Source organism: Pimephales promelas, chromosome 17 (genome assembly GCF_988280905.1).
Source record: "Pimephales promelas chromosome 17, fPimPro1.hap1.1, whole genome shotgun sequence".
In the NCBI taxonomy this organism is placed as follows: Eukaryota; Metazoa; Chordata; class Actinopteri; order Cypriniformes; family Leuciscidae; genus Pimephales; species Pimephales promelas.
The window spans coordinates 15,071,978-15,088,658 of record NC_142785.1 but is presented as its reverse complement, the minus strand read 5'-3'; the positions used below and the strand labels follow the sequence as shown (position 1 = coordinate 15,088,658).

General features: G+C 37.3%; 1 protein-coding gene across 1 annotated transcript in view; it reads right to left on the bottom strand.

Annotated features, from left to right (window-relative positions):
• Positions 1–2,334: 2,334 nt before the first annotated feature.
• The window catches only part of kif22 (kinesin family member 22), a 15,689-nt gene continuing 1,342 nt past the window's right edge, over positions 2,335–16,681 (bottom strand). Inside the window, exons 3-13 of the mRNA XM_039664725.2 lie at positions 16,096–16,223; positions 15,784–15,938; positions 12,524–12,733; positions 11,280–11,673; positions 11,072–11,192; positions 10,156–10,276; positions 9,886–10,069; positions 7,836–7,924; positions 4,323–4,544; positions 4,153–4,212; positions 2,335–2,506 (exon numbers count right to left, since the gene is read on the bottom strand). Of these exons, the coding sequence (XP_039520659.2) occupies positions 2,477–2,506; positions 4,153–4,212; positions 4,323–4,544; positions 7,836–7,924; positions 9,886–10,069; positions 10,156–10,276; positions 11,072–11,192; positions 11,280–11,673; positions 12,524–12,733; positions 15,784–15,938; positions 16,096–16,223 (1,714 nt within the window). The 3' untranslated portion in view covers positions 2,335–2,476. The remainder of the gene's footprint in view (positions 2,507–4,152; positions 4,213–4,322; positions 4,545–7,835; positions 7,925–9,885; positions 10,070–10,155; positions 10,277–11,071; positions 11,193–11,279; positions 11,674–12,523; positions 12,734–15,783; positions 15,939–16,095; positions 16,224–16,681) is intronic.

Sequence of the window (16,681 nt, the reverse complement as noted above, 5' to 3'; positions counted from 1 at the left end):
GGAGAGTCACGGACACGCATTCACAGAACAGAGCAAGGCGAGCATTTGTGCTTATAATACTTAACTTTTTAATGTATTTTTTAAATTACTGATCGTTTCACTAGATAAGACCCTTATTCATCGTCTGGTGTCGTTTAAAGCACTTTGAATCTGCACTGAAACGGTCTTTTGGACCTTGAACCATTTGGTTCCCATTGAAGTCCATTATATGTAGAAAAATCCTGGAATGTTTTCATCAAAAACCTAAATTTCTTTTCAACTTAAGAAAGAAAGACGTGGACATCTTGAATAACATGGGGGAATAACCCCATGAATAACATTGAATAACAAAATAACATTTTTTTTGTAACTGAAATACATTTAAAAAAAAAAAAACTTTTAAATTACTAATTTATTGCTAAAACTATAAGTTGAAGAACTAAAACTGCAAAAATACAATATGTTCTCCCCATACTGTATTTGACTACTTATTTTATTATGTAAATAGATAGTAAAAAGTATTTTAATACTTTTAAAAAATAAAGATTTTTGAATACAATAAGTTATTGCTAAATTATACCATTTTCATGATATTGGTTACTGTGAAATACAGTAAAAATTGTTGTTTTGGAACTGAAAAATACTAATAACTTTACAGTTTATTCAGCTTTAAGTAGTTTGGTATATTAAAATTATTTTACTTAAAGAAATATATTATGAACAGTAAAATATACAACCCAGAAGCCACCCTGCAACAGTGTGTTGTCACTGTATTTTTACTGTAAACTATACCGTTTTTTTGTGATAAACATTAGCAGTTCCACATAATATGAAAATTATGCAGATAACTTGTATAACTCAGTGATTATAAATACATATGAACATTGAAGTGTGAAAGGCAACCCTAAAAAGTAAAAGCTTCCAGAAATAGATAAGTGAATTTAACTTGAAATAAATGTCTTTTTGTAAATTCTTCCTTTCTTCTTGTAAAAAAAGGGTTACAAGCGTCACAATGAAAACATGAAAGTGAATTTACGCTGTGGTCTTGTCATACAGTTGTGTGATTGGCTGGTCTGGTCTGTCAAGCTGGTTAAAGGATTGCGTCTCTCGAGTAATAAATAAGCAGTGTTGACTGCAGGCAGAGAAGAGCAGACACATACACTCACCAACAAATGATTTACATTCACTTTCAGTTGAAAATCCAAATACGGGTTGACAAGTCAAGGACATTCAGAGCCCTCAAAGAGCATATGGCCATGTAGGCAGCAAATTAACGAATATAATTACACTGCATAAAACCAATTTGACAAGTCATTTTTTTACAGATTCATAAGTTTAAGTTTTAAAACTATTAAGTGCCAAAAATGAAGATAAACATACTTACAGAGCTCCTGGAGTCTCCGTCCTGCAGTTTAGCTTGAGAACACCATTTCATTTTTTTTTATATAAAGTTTTCAGCTTTTACTGAAATAAGAGTTTTGAATCACAAACTCATACTGAAAGGCCTTTGTACTGTTGCCATTACAGAATTTTAAGACTATAAACCTTGCATTGATTGTCTTCCACATTCTTTAGTTTACAGAAATAAATTTCTTTAAATCATCCACACTGGAAAAAGTAAAACTAAACAGCACCGTATAAATATGTTTGGAAGCGTTTTTTGTAACCCTTCCCGATTCCCAAGTAAGTGTTCAGATGTTCGGCTAGTCATTTTCATAAAATGATGACATTTAGATGGATATATAATACTTGTCATTAAATAGCAAAACTCTGCTACATTGATAATATTTTGTAACATTATGGACCGATTGCCCAAACCACCCGCATGCAAAAAGTCCTTGGCACACAGGCTAATAAGTTTATCTTCAACCTATAATTTTAGTGAGTAAAATTGAGCCTTTACAAAGTGCATCACTTTCCAGTCTAGTTTGTCAGACAAAAGGGTTAATTAACAAAACTAAAAACATTTTACATCTTTTGGAAGTTGCAGATCAAAAATAGCCTGAGTTTGAATGTGCATGGCGCCTCTGCAGATTTGCTAATGTGTACACTGGCCACTCACACTGATCTTAAAATTATAGCTCTGTTAAAGGATGTTTTTGAGAATACCAATACTGCAGTGGTTCACAAAACTAAACCATTTCAGGTAATACAGACATTTGACAAGTGAAATAAAACTGAGCTTCTTTGGTGGCATTTATTTAGTACCACATGATAAATGAAGTATGTTCATTTAAAAAAAGAAAAAAAAAGTTAAATACTAAAGGAAAAACTGGAATATGGCATACAGGAATCAGAAAAAAAAAAAAAAAAAAAGGAAAATAGCAGTCAAGTATACATAAACTTGACCCCCCCCCCCCCCCAAAAAAAAAAAAGAAAAACAAAAAAGACAAATGTACACAAAATACACATAAAATGGGTGTAAAACATCTTAAAAAAAAAAACTCAAAGCACAAGCGCTCAAACGCTCCTCTTCAGTCATCAATGCTCAAATGCTTCACTTTCCCATACTGCTGAGAATATTCGCCTGTGGAGGAAGAGTAGTGAGAGTGTGTGTGATTCAAAGTAAATTTCCTAAATCACATTCAATTTTGCTTCCTTCCAGACATTAAAAATCCATATTGGGTCTGGGTTGAAAACACCCATCTCTCAATTTGAATGGATTCCCAATTGGATGAACAGATATTGATTATTAAATCCCAAGAATATTTTAGTCTGTGCTATTTTCAGTTGATACAGCCACAAAACTTCACTAAACGTTACTTGTATTGCACCACCCATCCAATCATTGCAATAATCTTTGCGCTTTCAATTTTAACATGAAACAGGTCTCAATTTTTCAACTGCGGCAATTTTATTACGAAATTTAATCATTAAATACCATTTTGATGCCATCTAATTTGGCGTGACAGAGCACAGGTGAATCAATCTTTTCCCCTTCATTAGTTGCAGCATGAAAAACGCTAATGAACATCAGAAGGTATGTTGAAAGAAACCACAGAAGATAATGAAACGTATCATGTAATCGCTCCGTGTTTCAACCTTAAAAATGCATCAAAACAGCTTGTAAACAATGTAACATTTACCTCAGAAGCCTTTCATAAACATTCAGCTAGAAAAATTAAATATTTGCATCATATTACATATTCCACTCACACATAACCTGTCATTTAAGCCTCGTTTACACTGTATGGTTCAAGTGACCCAAAACCGTTTTTTTCCTCTCATGTGGCACAGGTCGGATATGACCGGAGAACGTGCAAGCAGGAAAAAAAAAAAAAAAAAAAAAAACTTATAGATTCCGATTTTCTGAGATCTGAGATGTGGTAAGAAATCGGATATGAATCAGATACGTGCATTTGCGTGTGCCATGTAAGCAGACAAATCGGATATTCCCCTGTAAATGAGAGTCATGCGTCATTAAAAACTGCGCGATTATAGGCGCGATGGAAGAAAGGATACACACAGTGGAGCAATGCGGAGGTTTCATGTCTTTTGAGTGTTTGGGGTGAAGAGTGCAGGCAAAAATGCAGGGTTGCTACAGAAATAAATCAATTTTTGAAGACATTTCACGAGATACGAGGCATCGTTTTAAGTGCTCATGGCCAGAGCCCCTCCTCTTTTTTTCTCCACCGTACGAGACCAATGTTTTGATGACTTATTGAAATATTGTGGAAAGAAAAAACACTGGATAATTGTATTCGCATCTGCATCCATTGAATTTCGTGCTGTTTTGCTTAATTTCCCGGTTCAGAACCATCAGAACATCTGCATTTGGTAGTTTCAGCAGTGTATAGTGTGAATGCAAAAATCGGATATGGGTCACTTTTAAAAGATGATGTAAGCAGGTCGTCTCAAAAAAAAAAAAAAAAAAAAAAAAATCGGATATAGTCAGAAAAATCGGATTTGGGCATCAAGACCTGCAGTGTAAATGCAGCCTTAATATCTATGTTTGAATAGAACTGTCGTGAAAACAAGTTTAGAAACTGGAAAACATTTGTCTATACAAATAAATCGGTTAATTTTAAACTTCAATATTATGATAATATTCAAGTTCAAAAATCAGGGTTAACTGAATCAGAAACTTGTGAATCAAAATCAAATTGAATCGTGAAATTTGCATCAATGCCCAACCCTTATCCATAGTAGACATCACTGTTGCAAACCAAATACCTTTATGAAAGAAGAGAAACGTTTAGCTGTAATGCCTTCAATTTTCTTCAGGTCTTCCACCTACAAACAAGGGGAAAAAAATAAATATTAAATGTTTTAAGCATCCGTCTCCACAGGTAAGGACTCCATCTCTACAGGTGGTCTTTCTTCAGCATCAGTCAGCACTATACCTGCGTGAAGTCTCCGTGAATCTCTCTCCAGCCCATGATCAGTTTGGCTTTCTTGTCTCCGATTAGCTGCAGGCTTTTGAGCTCCTTCAGAGAGCCGGAGTTCAGCGTCTGCAGGATTTTCTTCCTGGACTGCTCCAGTAATGCTGAATCCAGATGGGACTCCCAGTTGACGTCTACAGCAGAGGGTGGATCCACACCACCATTTTCCTTACCCTCACACACCTAAAGAGCAAAAATAAAGACAAAAAAAAGTCATTCTGAATGTCATTTTGATATTTCCAAGAATCAATATTTTGGTCTATGCCATTTTCAGCGGATTAATGAACACCGTAGGACTCCTCCCATCCAATAAATCGCAATAAACTTTGCTCTTTGCTACTTTGACAATTTGAAAGCTGAGACCTTTTCATTGCAAATTGTCAAACAATAAATACCGTTTCATCGACAGATCGCTCTAGCGCAGCTTAGTTCAATCTTGTGACCGGACCATCTCTTTCCCTTTACTACGTTAAAGCATGAAATAAACATTAGAAAGTACGTTGAAAGTTACAGTACAACTTCCATATAGTCACATAAATCGCTCAGTGCCTCAACCACGGAAAGATGCTAATAAAATTATTTAAAACTGCGTGCGTGTTATCCAAGCATTAATGGCAGGGAAAGAGACCGAGTTCTCCCTCATTTCTGCTCCAAGGTCTTGATTGTGGCATTTGTTTGAGGTTTTGTCTAGTAGGCTATTCCTTGTATCTTTTATGAATTTTAAAAAAGAACAAATTTTATAATTTCAATTAAATTAATTTCAAATCATTTCAAAATGAAAAATGAACGCTTGTTGTATTTTGTAAAATGCAAAGTTGATAACCAAAATGTTCATTTGAACTGTAGGCCTCAAAACATCTCCATCTCCGGATGCACATTTAAAGAGAAATTAATTAGCTACATAATTACATAGTCAGAAGATATTGGCTTTTGATTCAAATTTGTTTGTTTTAAATTAGACATTTAAAGCTTTAGTCTACAAACCTCTAGACTAAGCTTTAAATGTCCAATTTAAAACGAACAAATTCGAATGCGGTGGCTGTTTCAGTTCTCGCTCTCCAGTTCACGGAGATCATGAAGCGCACCTGATTGTTAAAGCACAACGTTTCCTTGTTATTGTGAGTTTATGCAAATAAATGTATTTGCGAATAATGTATTATTATTTTCTGCATGACCAGAAATGAAAGAGCATTTGTTTCCACTGAAAGAACTGCAAGTGTTCACATGGGTGGATCGCTCCACACACACTGGATATGCGTCAAAAATATTGTGTTTATTTGTGCTTTGTTTCTTTTTTGGATAAAGGTGTCTTCTAGGGGTGGGCGATATGGAAAAAATATCATATCACGATTTTTTTTTAGGAAAATCACGATCACGATTTTTTATCACGATTCTTTTTCAAGTTGGTTTTAATATTTTGCAAGTGGCTGTTCATTACAGCCAAACTAATGTCCTTATGTTAAAAACAAAGCCTTAGGTATCAAAGGCATACATTTAGGCCAGTGGCGAAGATAAAAATCTTTGTCATTATTTTCTTTGTTATTAAAAAAATAAGACAAGATAAACATTACACAAATTAATATTCAAATTAAATAAATAGTGCTTTATTTTTCAGATGCACTAGGTGTATTTAGCAGTAGCATTGAAGAAAGTAATTAAATTAAGCAAATATGAAATTAAAACACTACAGAGACTTCACTGAATGAATTGATTCTTATTAAAGCTACTATTAAAGTTCTCAGTCAGTGAGTGATTTTTTTCCTTGTGTTTTTTTTTTTTTTTTTTACTAAAGAGATAGTTCCCTCAAAATGAAAATGGTCTTAATTTACTCTCTCAAGATGTTTTAAACCTGAATAAGTTTCTTTCTTCTGTTGAAAATAAAAGTTATTTTGAATAATGTGGGTAACCGAACAGTTGCTGGTCCCCCTATAGTTTTTTAGGTTCTCTCCTGTAACTTAATGGGGACCAGCAACTGTTTGGTTACCCACATAAAAAAAAATCGTCTTTTGTGTTCAGCACAAGAAAGAAATTAATAAAGGTTTGTAATAACATTAGAATGAGTAAATAATGACAGATTTTTTTTTTTTTATGAACTATCCCTTTAAGGACATGCGGCAGTACTATTTATTCCTGTCGCTTTTAGACCAGCACGCGACGTGTTTAATATAGACGCATATTACACCAGATATTCTCTCAAATGTTTGCTTTCACTTTAGACATAGCCTGTTTATGTACACATTGTGTGTATTTAACAGTATTAGCATAATAAGACTCGAAAGATAACTTAGTCCAGTACAGGCGCTGTTTGACAGGCTTCTAGTGCCTGCATGTGATTGTCGTGGGTATATGCGCTCAGGAAAGCGCACGTTAGAACAGGGCATCAGCGCGTGAATTAAATGTTTAACCGGCAAGGCTTATGCAAATAACGAACTTTTGTGAATTGCAGTGTCCCATACCTATTCATTAACGTGTGATGTGTAGGCTACGTCGCGTTGTACAGTTGAGACGGGGCGCCAGAACTGAACTGATAGAATGCACTGTAACACGATACTACGATATTTCTTCAAAAGCAGATCGTGGAGACATTTTAATCGTCCACGATTAAAAAGTGTCATATCGCACACCCCTAGTGTCTTCTATATATGCAGCCTAATAAAATGTTACAATAATGATGATGATGATGATTATTATTATTATTTGCAGACACAGAGTTTTTGCGAAATGGACGCGTTTCCAATGTGCTTATTTTGAATTGGCAATTTCAGTTTGAAGGGTGATGGAAATACGCCTACTTTAACTGCTCTGAACTTACCACAGCGTTTTATTTCTATAAATTAATGTCGTTTCAAATGGGGTCCAACCAGTTATTAAAGGTGTTAAAAATTAACTCTGTATCTTGAGGTTGCGGCGCGCACACTATGGTTAACCGAGTATTAACCGATTAGGGCCTTGGTTAACGGTTAAAGAAAAACTTCAGATATATAGAAAAATGTATTTCTTGGTTTCTGCATGTGCTATTAGAGGATATTGTTAAGTCTTGAAACAGGTTTCTGTTGCCTGACTTTGATGGCACGTATCTTCAGCACAGTTTTAAATGCAGGCTGCAATATTACATGTTTTGTCTCGAAAAGCATATTTGACACTGCCGTTTGTGGATAAACAGTTCGTGTGGCGCGAAGTTCAAATGAGATTTTTTCCGCTTTTAGCACATAAACATTACCGAACTCTTGACATCGCTTTTTCGAGAAAAATGATCACAATAATTATCGTTACATCGCCCAGCCATACTCGAATGTTTAAATTGTTAAGACTTAAAAAAGACGAGCATAGGATAAACTTTAGCAACACTGGCCCAATTGTGCAAGAGGTAATAGTCAACTGTCCCGGCTCCCAAAACACCCGAGAGAGAGAGATTTGGATGAACTATTCGGACCTGCATCTGCATTTTAACAGCACACAATGTTGCACACTGACCTCGGATTGGACACGTTTCTTCTTCTTATCCAATAATTGAGAGGGTTTACACACCACAGCACACTGCTGCAACGGCTGCACCTGGGAGACTGAGAAATGCACTCTAAAATGTTATACAATGCTATCCTAAATGAATCAATTGACAATTCCAAGAGTAAAGGCCCGATATACTTCAAGCTAAATGAAAGAACTGGTGTGATGGCATTTCAAATCAAAAACGACATTGGTTTAGAGTTCAAAAACAGCTTGCCAATGCAAACTTTTTGGAAAAGTTTGCTCTGGCTGGTAAACACCGTCGACCTACCATCGGCCCATGGAGATTATGTTATAGGTAGGTGTGGCTCCACTAGTGTTGTCACGGTTCCAAAAATTTTAGTATTCGGTACCGATACCAGTTAAAATTCACGGTTCTCGGTACCAATTTCGGTACCAAAGCTTAGTTTAAATTTACATATATTTAAGTGTTTATCACGGTTACAAGTATGGAAACTGTACATTTGTATTATAAACACTTTAGAAAAAGATTAGATAAAATGACCTAAAATAAACAATAGTATACACGAACACATTTTTAAAGTTGTTTGTAAAGTTTTAATCCATTATTTATTTAATGCACAATGAATTAAGTGAACAAACATGAACAATCAGGTGTTTGTAATAAATAACATTTTCAAACATTAATTAATGTTGTAAAAATATATTGTTCACTCAATGTGTTGATAACTAAGTAATGTTGATGAATGGTATCTTTGTAGCATTACCATAAAACATGTTTTATTTGACTTGACTGTCCTTTTATTAATCTAAAACTGCATTCATATTTAATTTTAAAAAGGCTTTTTAAACCTGCTGAGTTATAAAGGCAAGAATACGCCTAGAACTGGCACTGACATTAAATGACAATACTAATACCAGTAGTACTCTGGTGTCGGGTGGATACTACTGTGCTCATGTACTCGTAAAACTACCCCGAAAGCACTTTAGAGGCCGTTCACATGTCGGGCGTGTTTTTTAATTATATTTTTGCGCGTGCTTATTCTTTCCAAAGCGCTTGCTCTCATGCGGCGTCTGTCGTTGCTATGCAACGCCAACGAGTTTTCATTAGGAGCGCGCTTGAATCACGCCTATATTTGAAATTGCGAATTTGCATGTAATCGGCCTCTTATGGCAACGTGACATTAGCCTAATCCAAAATATTTCTATATGTGGCTCTTTCCTCCTTTCGTGTCAACAAGTGGATTCAGAGAGAGAGAGAGAGAGCCATATCAGCGTTATGAGGAGGACGCAACTGTGCACGTTTCAGACATCGCGTCTAGAACAGAACTGGATTAACCTGGTACTCGGTACCTAGAAAAGCTGGTACCGTAACATTTTTTTTTTTAGTACCGACTTGGTACCGAAGTACCGAGTTTTTTGACAACACTAGGCTCCACCATACTTGTTTTTTACATGAACACTGGAGAGCTGTTTTATAGTACAAACTTTAGTTGTAATGCTATTTGAAAGCAACACAACACTGTTTAGCATGTTTCATACAGTAAAGCTGTTTTTTAAAGTGCTAAATAAACGAGACTTGATTGGAGAGCCGAACTGCAAAGCGGGTGTGCAAACAACAACATTGCTATGATCAGAAGCTTCTTAACAGCTGTCATTTTTGTTATCAGAGGAAAAGTGAGCAGCACATATTTACATATTCATCTAAACGTCACTATTTGCAGCATGTTCTCCAACAGTATATCGCTGAAAAACGCATTTAACACTTTTTACCCCTGAGCAAATACCGAAATTGAAAATTGCAAAAAAATAATTCATCCGGAACCATAAAAGCTGACCGTAGCAGGATGAGAGAGGGGAAAGAGCGGAAACGCTTTGAGCCCTGAAGAGTGAAGCAACCCCAGCATCATAGAACAGTGCTTGCAAACAGAACAAATGAACTCGTAGAGAGAAAAGACCCGGGAAACGTCTTTAAAGGGTCATAAAACATCAAAGCCGAGTACTCATGCATAAAGGGTCCCAGGAGGAGAAAAGGATGAAGCCAGCCACATCTTACCCTGTAGCGGTGTGACAACAGCCTGCTGTTTGCGCGGTTTGGCAGCTGTAGACTGTTTTCTGTGCAATGGGGGCAGATCAGTCTTAAAGAGAAGAGCATCTTTGGACTCTTTCTCAGTATTTTCACTCTGCTTGTTAAACATTTTTGCTTTGTCTTCAAGCTCCTTCTGTTTATCCTTCAACATCTTTGGAGAAAGCAGAAGATATATTGGAGTCACCCATTGGCAGTTTTAGTTAATTTGGAGAAAAGCCAGAAGAGCGTACACGATACCTGAATCTCTTTCCGGGACTGTGCCACAGTTTTGAGCAGGTCGAGTCTCTCTCTCTCAGCGGAGCCCATCATCATCTTCTCCAGGGCCAGGAGTCTTTCCAGAACTGATGTATCTGGTGAACTGAAAAACATCTAATCTTAAAGAACACCTACACCAGCAGATTCATGTACATCCTCATTATTTGTTTACAATGATTTTAGATATTAATCATAACTATGAAAAATTACAATACCATTTAAAGATAAAATGGTTGGAATCATTTCAAATTGGTTTCTTGAACATGAAAATGAGTTCACTGTACTAAAATGGCCCCCACAGTCACCAGATCTTAATCCAGTAGAGCATCTTTGGGACGTGGTGGAACATGAAAATGAGTTCACTGAGATCTGGTGACTGTGGGGGCCATTTTAGTACAGTGAACTCATTTTCATGTTCCACCACGTCCCAAAGATGCTCTATTGGATTGAGATCTGGTGACTGTGGGGGCCATTTTAGTACAATCCAATAGAGCATCTTTGGGACGTGGTGGAATGGGAGCTTTGTGCCCAGGATGTAAATCCCACAAATCTCCATCAACTGCAAGATGCTATCCTATCAATATGGGCCAACATTTCTAAAGAATGTTTTCAGCACCTTGTTGAATCAAGGCCACGTAGAATTAAAGCAGTTCTGAAGGCAAAGGGGGTCAAACACAGTATTAGTATGGTGTTCCTAATAATCCTTTAGGTGAGTGTAGATCACCCCACAATAACGTACATGTCCTCCCAAAGAATGTCCAACAAGGCACATTTAGCCTGTGGTTTTTCGGAATAGGGAGTCTTTTCTTTGAGCACCAGCTACCAAATCGTGGCCTACCGAACAAAGCCAAGACCTGCTTAAGTGCTCCAATTTAGCTGTTGTAATGCATGCTCTTACCCATGTGGATGTACGGGCAGCGACGGGGACTGTTCGGCTTTCTTTACCTCCTTCGACCTCTTGTTCTGGGGCCCAACAGAACCTCCAGCTTCCCGTTCATCTCTGGATCTCTTTCCATGACCTACAAGAAGGGAAAAATTACTACAATTACATAAACCGTTATTCTCAGCATTCAGACAACCTTACATAAGAACACTGAACTGCTCACCAATTGTAGGGGCCAAAACAGTTTCTTTGACAAAAGGTCGATTGACAATCTGCTTGGACTTTGCAGCGAAATTAAGGGCTGAGAAAGTGTCAAAGTAGTATCTGTACTCCGGTGCGATGTTGGTGATCATGACAGAATGTGCGGAACCACCCAGAGAGTCCTGCAGCAGACGGGTGAGTTTACTGTCCCGGTAGGGCACGCGGCCCCCGGCCCCTGTGTTCAAAGCGTCCACCACTTTACTGAGGGTGAAGAGGGAAAGATTGATGGCTCCACTCTCTTTCAGACGAATGCCCTGGTTTCCCGTGCGTCGATTGTCCTCTGAACCAGCCAGGTCAACCAAATACAACTTTCCTGTTTGTTGTCTGTGTGGAGGCCCACGCTGAGACTTCACTACCTGAGAGCAAATAAAAGCATTGATGTGATTTGTCTTTTTAAGAGGGTTGGTAACCTTTATAGGTCCCTATGAAATCAGTTTTATTATCCACAGGTCTTTTTGTATATCTGCATTCCATTTTAATGGTTTAATTTAAATATCAAAAACATTGAAAACAAACTTAATTTTAACAACAGCGGACAATTAAATGTTTATTTTTCCCAGAAAGGCGGTTTTATTTTTGACTGAATTGTGTTTTGTGATTTAATTAATTCATTACCAAAAACAGTGGTAATCAATTGAATGCATAACACTACAAAATTATTTAAGATTATTTAAATTGATAATCAAATTAAATTTGGACAATTACTTGGCACACACAGAAAATGTGTTTGAAAAAGATTGTTTTAATACTGCATTACGGTTCTTACTCTGAAAAGTACAATTCTACTGTACATATTATATTTGTCAGTTGCTTTTATTTTGGCAGGTTTAGCGCATAATGTAACTGCGGTAGATATGTAGATATAAATATGTAGACTTCATATATCAATAGTCGAATATTGCGACTAGTCCATAATGCGATTTCATCAAGTGACTTCTCAAATTTTGCCCAATTCTGTAACATTCTGCATTTTACAGTAAATGAGAGATCTGCGTTTTCCACATAAGTCATAGGGCTCTAGCTTTACAATACTAACAATTGTTCTCTCCCAATTACAACCAGCAGACACAGTAAAAGTCAGTGGTTGTTTGAGGAAGAGATTTGTTGTCAGCACCAGCTACCAAATCATGGTCTACCACACAGAGACCAGGACCTGCTTAAGTGCTTAAGGAGAACTAGAATGAAGTGAAATGTGCAAGTTCAAACCTTTATGAGGAGGATAGAGTGACTGCGGCTGGAGCGCTGGTTGAGTTTAGTAGAGGCTGTGGTGCGGTTTAGACTCGCGGGAATGAAATGAGTGTCAAAATCGGCAAAGGATGAGAGGGGTGTGTGCGTTAGCCCGGGAATGAGGATGTTTCGGTCCTTGTCTTCACGGATGGGCAGGTCCTGGGAACCTGGAGACAACAGGTCCAGCACCTACAGACACAAAGCGAATCAATATTCCAGAGCAGATGCCCAATGAAATAGGGTATTAGCGTAAAAAAAAAAAAAATTACATGTTGAATTTTTTTTTATAAACTGGACCAAATTAATTCAGCAAGGATGCATTAAATTGTTCAAAAGTGACATTTGTACTTATACAAAAGACTTAATGTTGCTTCTATTCATTCAAGAATCTTTGTGCGTGCGTGAGTGTTAAAGGATTAGTTCACTTTTGAAAAAACTTTTGCTGATAATTTACTCACCCCCATTTCATCCAAGATAACCATGTCTTTCTTTCCTCAGTCGAAAAGAAATTAAGGTTTTTGATGAAAACATTCCAGGATTTTTCTCTTTATAATGGACTTCCATGGGAACCAGGTCCAACCGAGGTCCAAACGACAGTTACAGATGCAGCTTCAAATGTCTTTAAACGACACCAGACGATGAATAAGGGTCTCATCATGCGAAACGATCGGTTATTTCAAAGCTTATTCCAAAAATGTAACTTTTCTAAGGACAACTGCTAGCCTTTCTCCATTCTGTGAGGCGCGTTTGCAACGTCACGTAATACGTAATTACGATCAAAAGGTCACGGGCGACGTAGCCAGAAGTACAGAGTCAGAGTGTTTACAAGTTGAACGCATAGGTTGAACGTGAAAACTAACTCAAACGCCGTTTACAAAAAAGGAATTAAAAGGTAAAACAACGATGTCGGACGATTTTTATTCTGTACTTCCGGCTACGTCGCACGTGACCTTTTGAACGTAATTACGTATTACGTGACATTGCAAACGCGCCTCACAATATATTACAAGGCTAGCATTTGTCCTTAGAAAAGTTACATTTTTGGAATAAGCTTTGAAATAACCGATCGTTTCGCATGATAAGACCCTTATTCATCGTCTGGTGTCGTTTAAAGACATTTGAAGCTGCATCTGAAACTGTTATTAACTGTCGTTTGGACCTCGGTTGGACCTGGTTCCCATTGAAGTCCATTATAAGGAGAAAAATCCTGGAATGTTTTCATCAAAAACCTTAATTTCTTTTCGACTGAGGAAAGAAAGACATGGACATCTTGGATGACATGGGGGTGAGTAATTTATCAGCAAAAGTTTTCAAAAGTGAACTAATCCTTTAAATATAAATAAATGTTATACATGTGTGTGTATTAGGGATGCACCGAAATGAAAATTCTTGGCCGAAACCGAAAAAGAGGAAACCAAGGCCGAAAACCGATAACCGAAACACCGAAAGAATTATTAGTATCATTCCATTTATGGCTATGACTGGGTACAAACTTTACTAAAATCAAGGCATTGCAATAATGCAATTGCATATTAATTTCATATTTTCAAAGAATAAATCAATTACAAATTATGCAAATATTTATTTAGCACAATGCACAGTATAAAATAAAATTCTAACTAAAATGTTTAACTTGACCCCACTCATGTGTACACTAAATAATAATCTACTGGCCTGCAGAAAGGTTTTAAAATGAAACGTTCTCTCAAAAACAAAGCCGAGCGAGCGCAAACTTCATCAAACCAGGACCCAGTTTGCATGTCTAAATTAGTTACATTTTAAAAATTTGGCATACAATAGCATAAAAAGCATTTTTAAATGAACAATAGTCCATGTTAAATACAAATGTACATGAAACTTAATGAAACATGTTTAGTGAATGTATTTAAATATTTAAGAGAGCATTAATTTAGTTCTATACATACATATACATAGTTCCCAATCCCATATACATATTTTTTATAATGTCACAAGTAATAATCTCAGGGTTTACTGGATTTTACATGATTATTTTTGTATTGGTGGTGGAATAGCCTACTAAAAAAATAAGCACGGTCATGTGTTTATCTTTCTTCTTCTCACCGATTCCTGATGGTTAGAGGACAGTTACTTGAGTCGTCCCCTGTAGTTTCAAGGAATAGTAAAACGGAGAGCGCTCCAAGTATAAACGCCTCGACCGTTTGGAGCGGTGCGCGCGCGGTCTGTGGAGACTCACGCTGCCTTGTTTACTTTCGCCTGCCTCCGCACAGAAATTTGTACAGAAATTAAAAATAGGCCTAGGCAAAGACCTAAACCTTTAAAATAACTTAAGTGTTCAATTTGTGGAAAAGAGTTCAATTAGGTCGTCACACACACAGCCTCAGTCAGTTCTAAGGTCTGAAGAGACTCATGTGAAATCACACAGGAGAGAACCCAGTCAATTGAGTTTGTGGCAAAACCTTTAAGCCCAGAACACACCAAGCTGACGAACTAGCGCTGATGAAATCCGACTCTGTTATCGCCTCTCTTCCGCTCTTGTCGGGTAAAAAGCTGCACTTGAACACACCGAGAGAACTACAGGTGACTGTTAGCTAGAATGTGCATTCCGCGCCTGCGTGTAATGAGCCAACTGCCCATTTCTGCAGATATATTAGTCCATATTCGCCATTCAAAAAGAAAAACCGAGGCTGCCGGCTGCAGATACACATACTGTAAACAAAGCAACGCGTGCTTACCGTTTTGAATATCACTCCTGCTAAACACTTTCTTCATTCCACTCCACTCATGTTAATATTTAGATATTAACAGAAGATAAAAGTTTTGGCTTCTTTGCTTGCTGTTTGGCTTTTATTCTCGTGCACCGACTCTTTCACTAAGCTGAACAGCCAATCAGAGTTCTCTCTTTCCCCGACGCCGATTCAACATGTCAAATCAGGCGAAACAAAGCCGACGGGGACTATGTTCAGCTGACGGCACGGAACCGTGTGGAACACACCGAGTAAACTTATTTGGACGATCCACAAAAAACTGCCCGAAGGCCGACCGTCAGCTTGGTGCGTTCCGGGCTTTACAGTTTTTGTATATTATTGTCTTTCAATGCATATGATAATTCACACTCAAAGTAGCACTAAAATGCCGTTCATTACAAGATGAATTTAACCAAGGAACCGTGAAAGCCATTAAACAATAATATTAATAATAATAATAAATTAAAAAGCGCAACTATTCTGTGGTACGCATGTACACCCACAAAAGAATACCTTTTCATTGTAGATCTCCAAGTAAGACATCCCAATTGAGTATTCCCAACCATCCTGACCCTTTTCCTGAGCTCCAACCAGATTGAAGACCTCCTTCACAGCTCTGGGAATGACCCCCGGCTCCTCTTGACTGCCAAACATGGTGTGGGTCTTTCCTGAAGAGAGGAGGAAGAAGAAATCCTCCGTGTTACAGTGTGAAATGTCTATCTATATAATAGCACATCATGAAAATTTAATAAGAATCACTTCATAAAACTTAGTTCAAATCTAAAAAGCCAAATTAACTGCAAAAGACAAAGCCAGGAACAATACCTGCTCCGGTGGGTCCATAGGCAAACACACTGGCATTCTGACCATTAAGGATGTGGGGGAGGATGGGCTTGACAGAGGTCAGAAACACCTCCTGCTGTGTGGTCTGTTCACCATGAAACACATCAAACCTACAATCCAACATACAATTCAGACCAGCATGAATCAATCATTGCAAAAACATGTGCCCCTGGATTCACAGACAAAGGCTTGAGCTAGTCCCAAACATGTTTGAGCTGTTTCAACTGAAAGCAACTTGCACAGGCATAACTTAAAATATGTCACTGCCAGTGTTTTTTTCTCAAGATGCACAGCAGTAATGTTTTTTTTTTTTTCTAAGGCACATTTATGAAAGCCGTCTTAAAGGTCCTAAATTGAACTAAGCCCAAATCCCGGCTCATTTAAGCACTGTCTGTGAAACTAATTTGTCGAGTATCCAGATTAATAGCAACAACTTTGTTACATGCAATTTTATACCTTTGTAAAACTGTCCTAAAAATTCTCTAAGTCACTCTCATGTCGATCCAAACCAGTAAGACTTTCCTCTCTGGAACTATGAAATGAAGATAATGAAATTAGAGATTTCTGC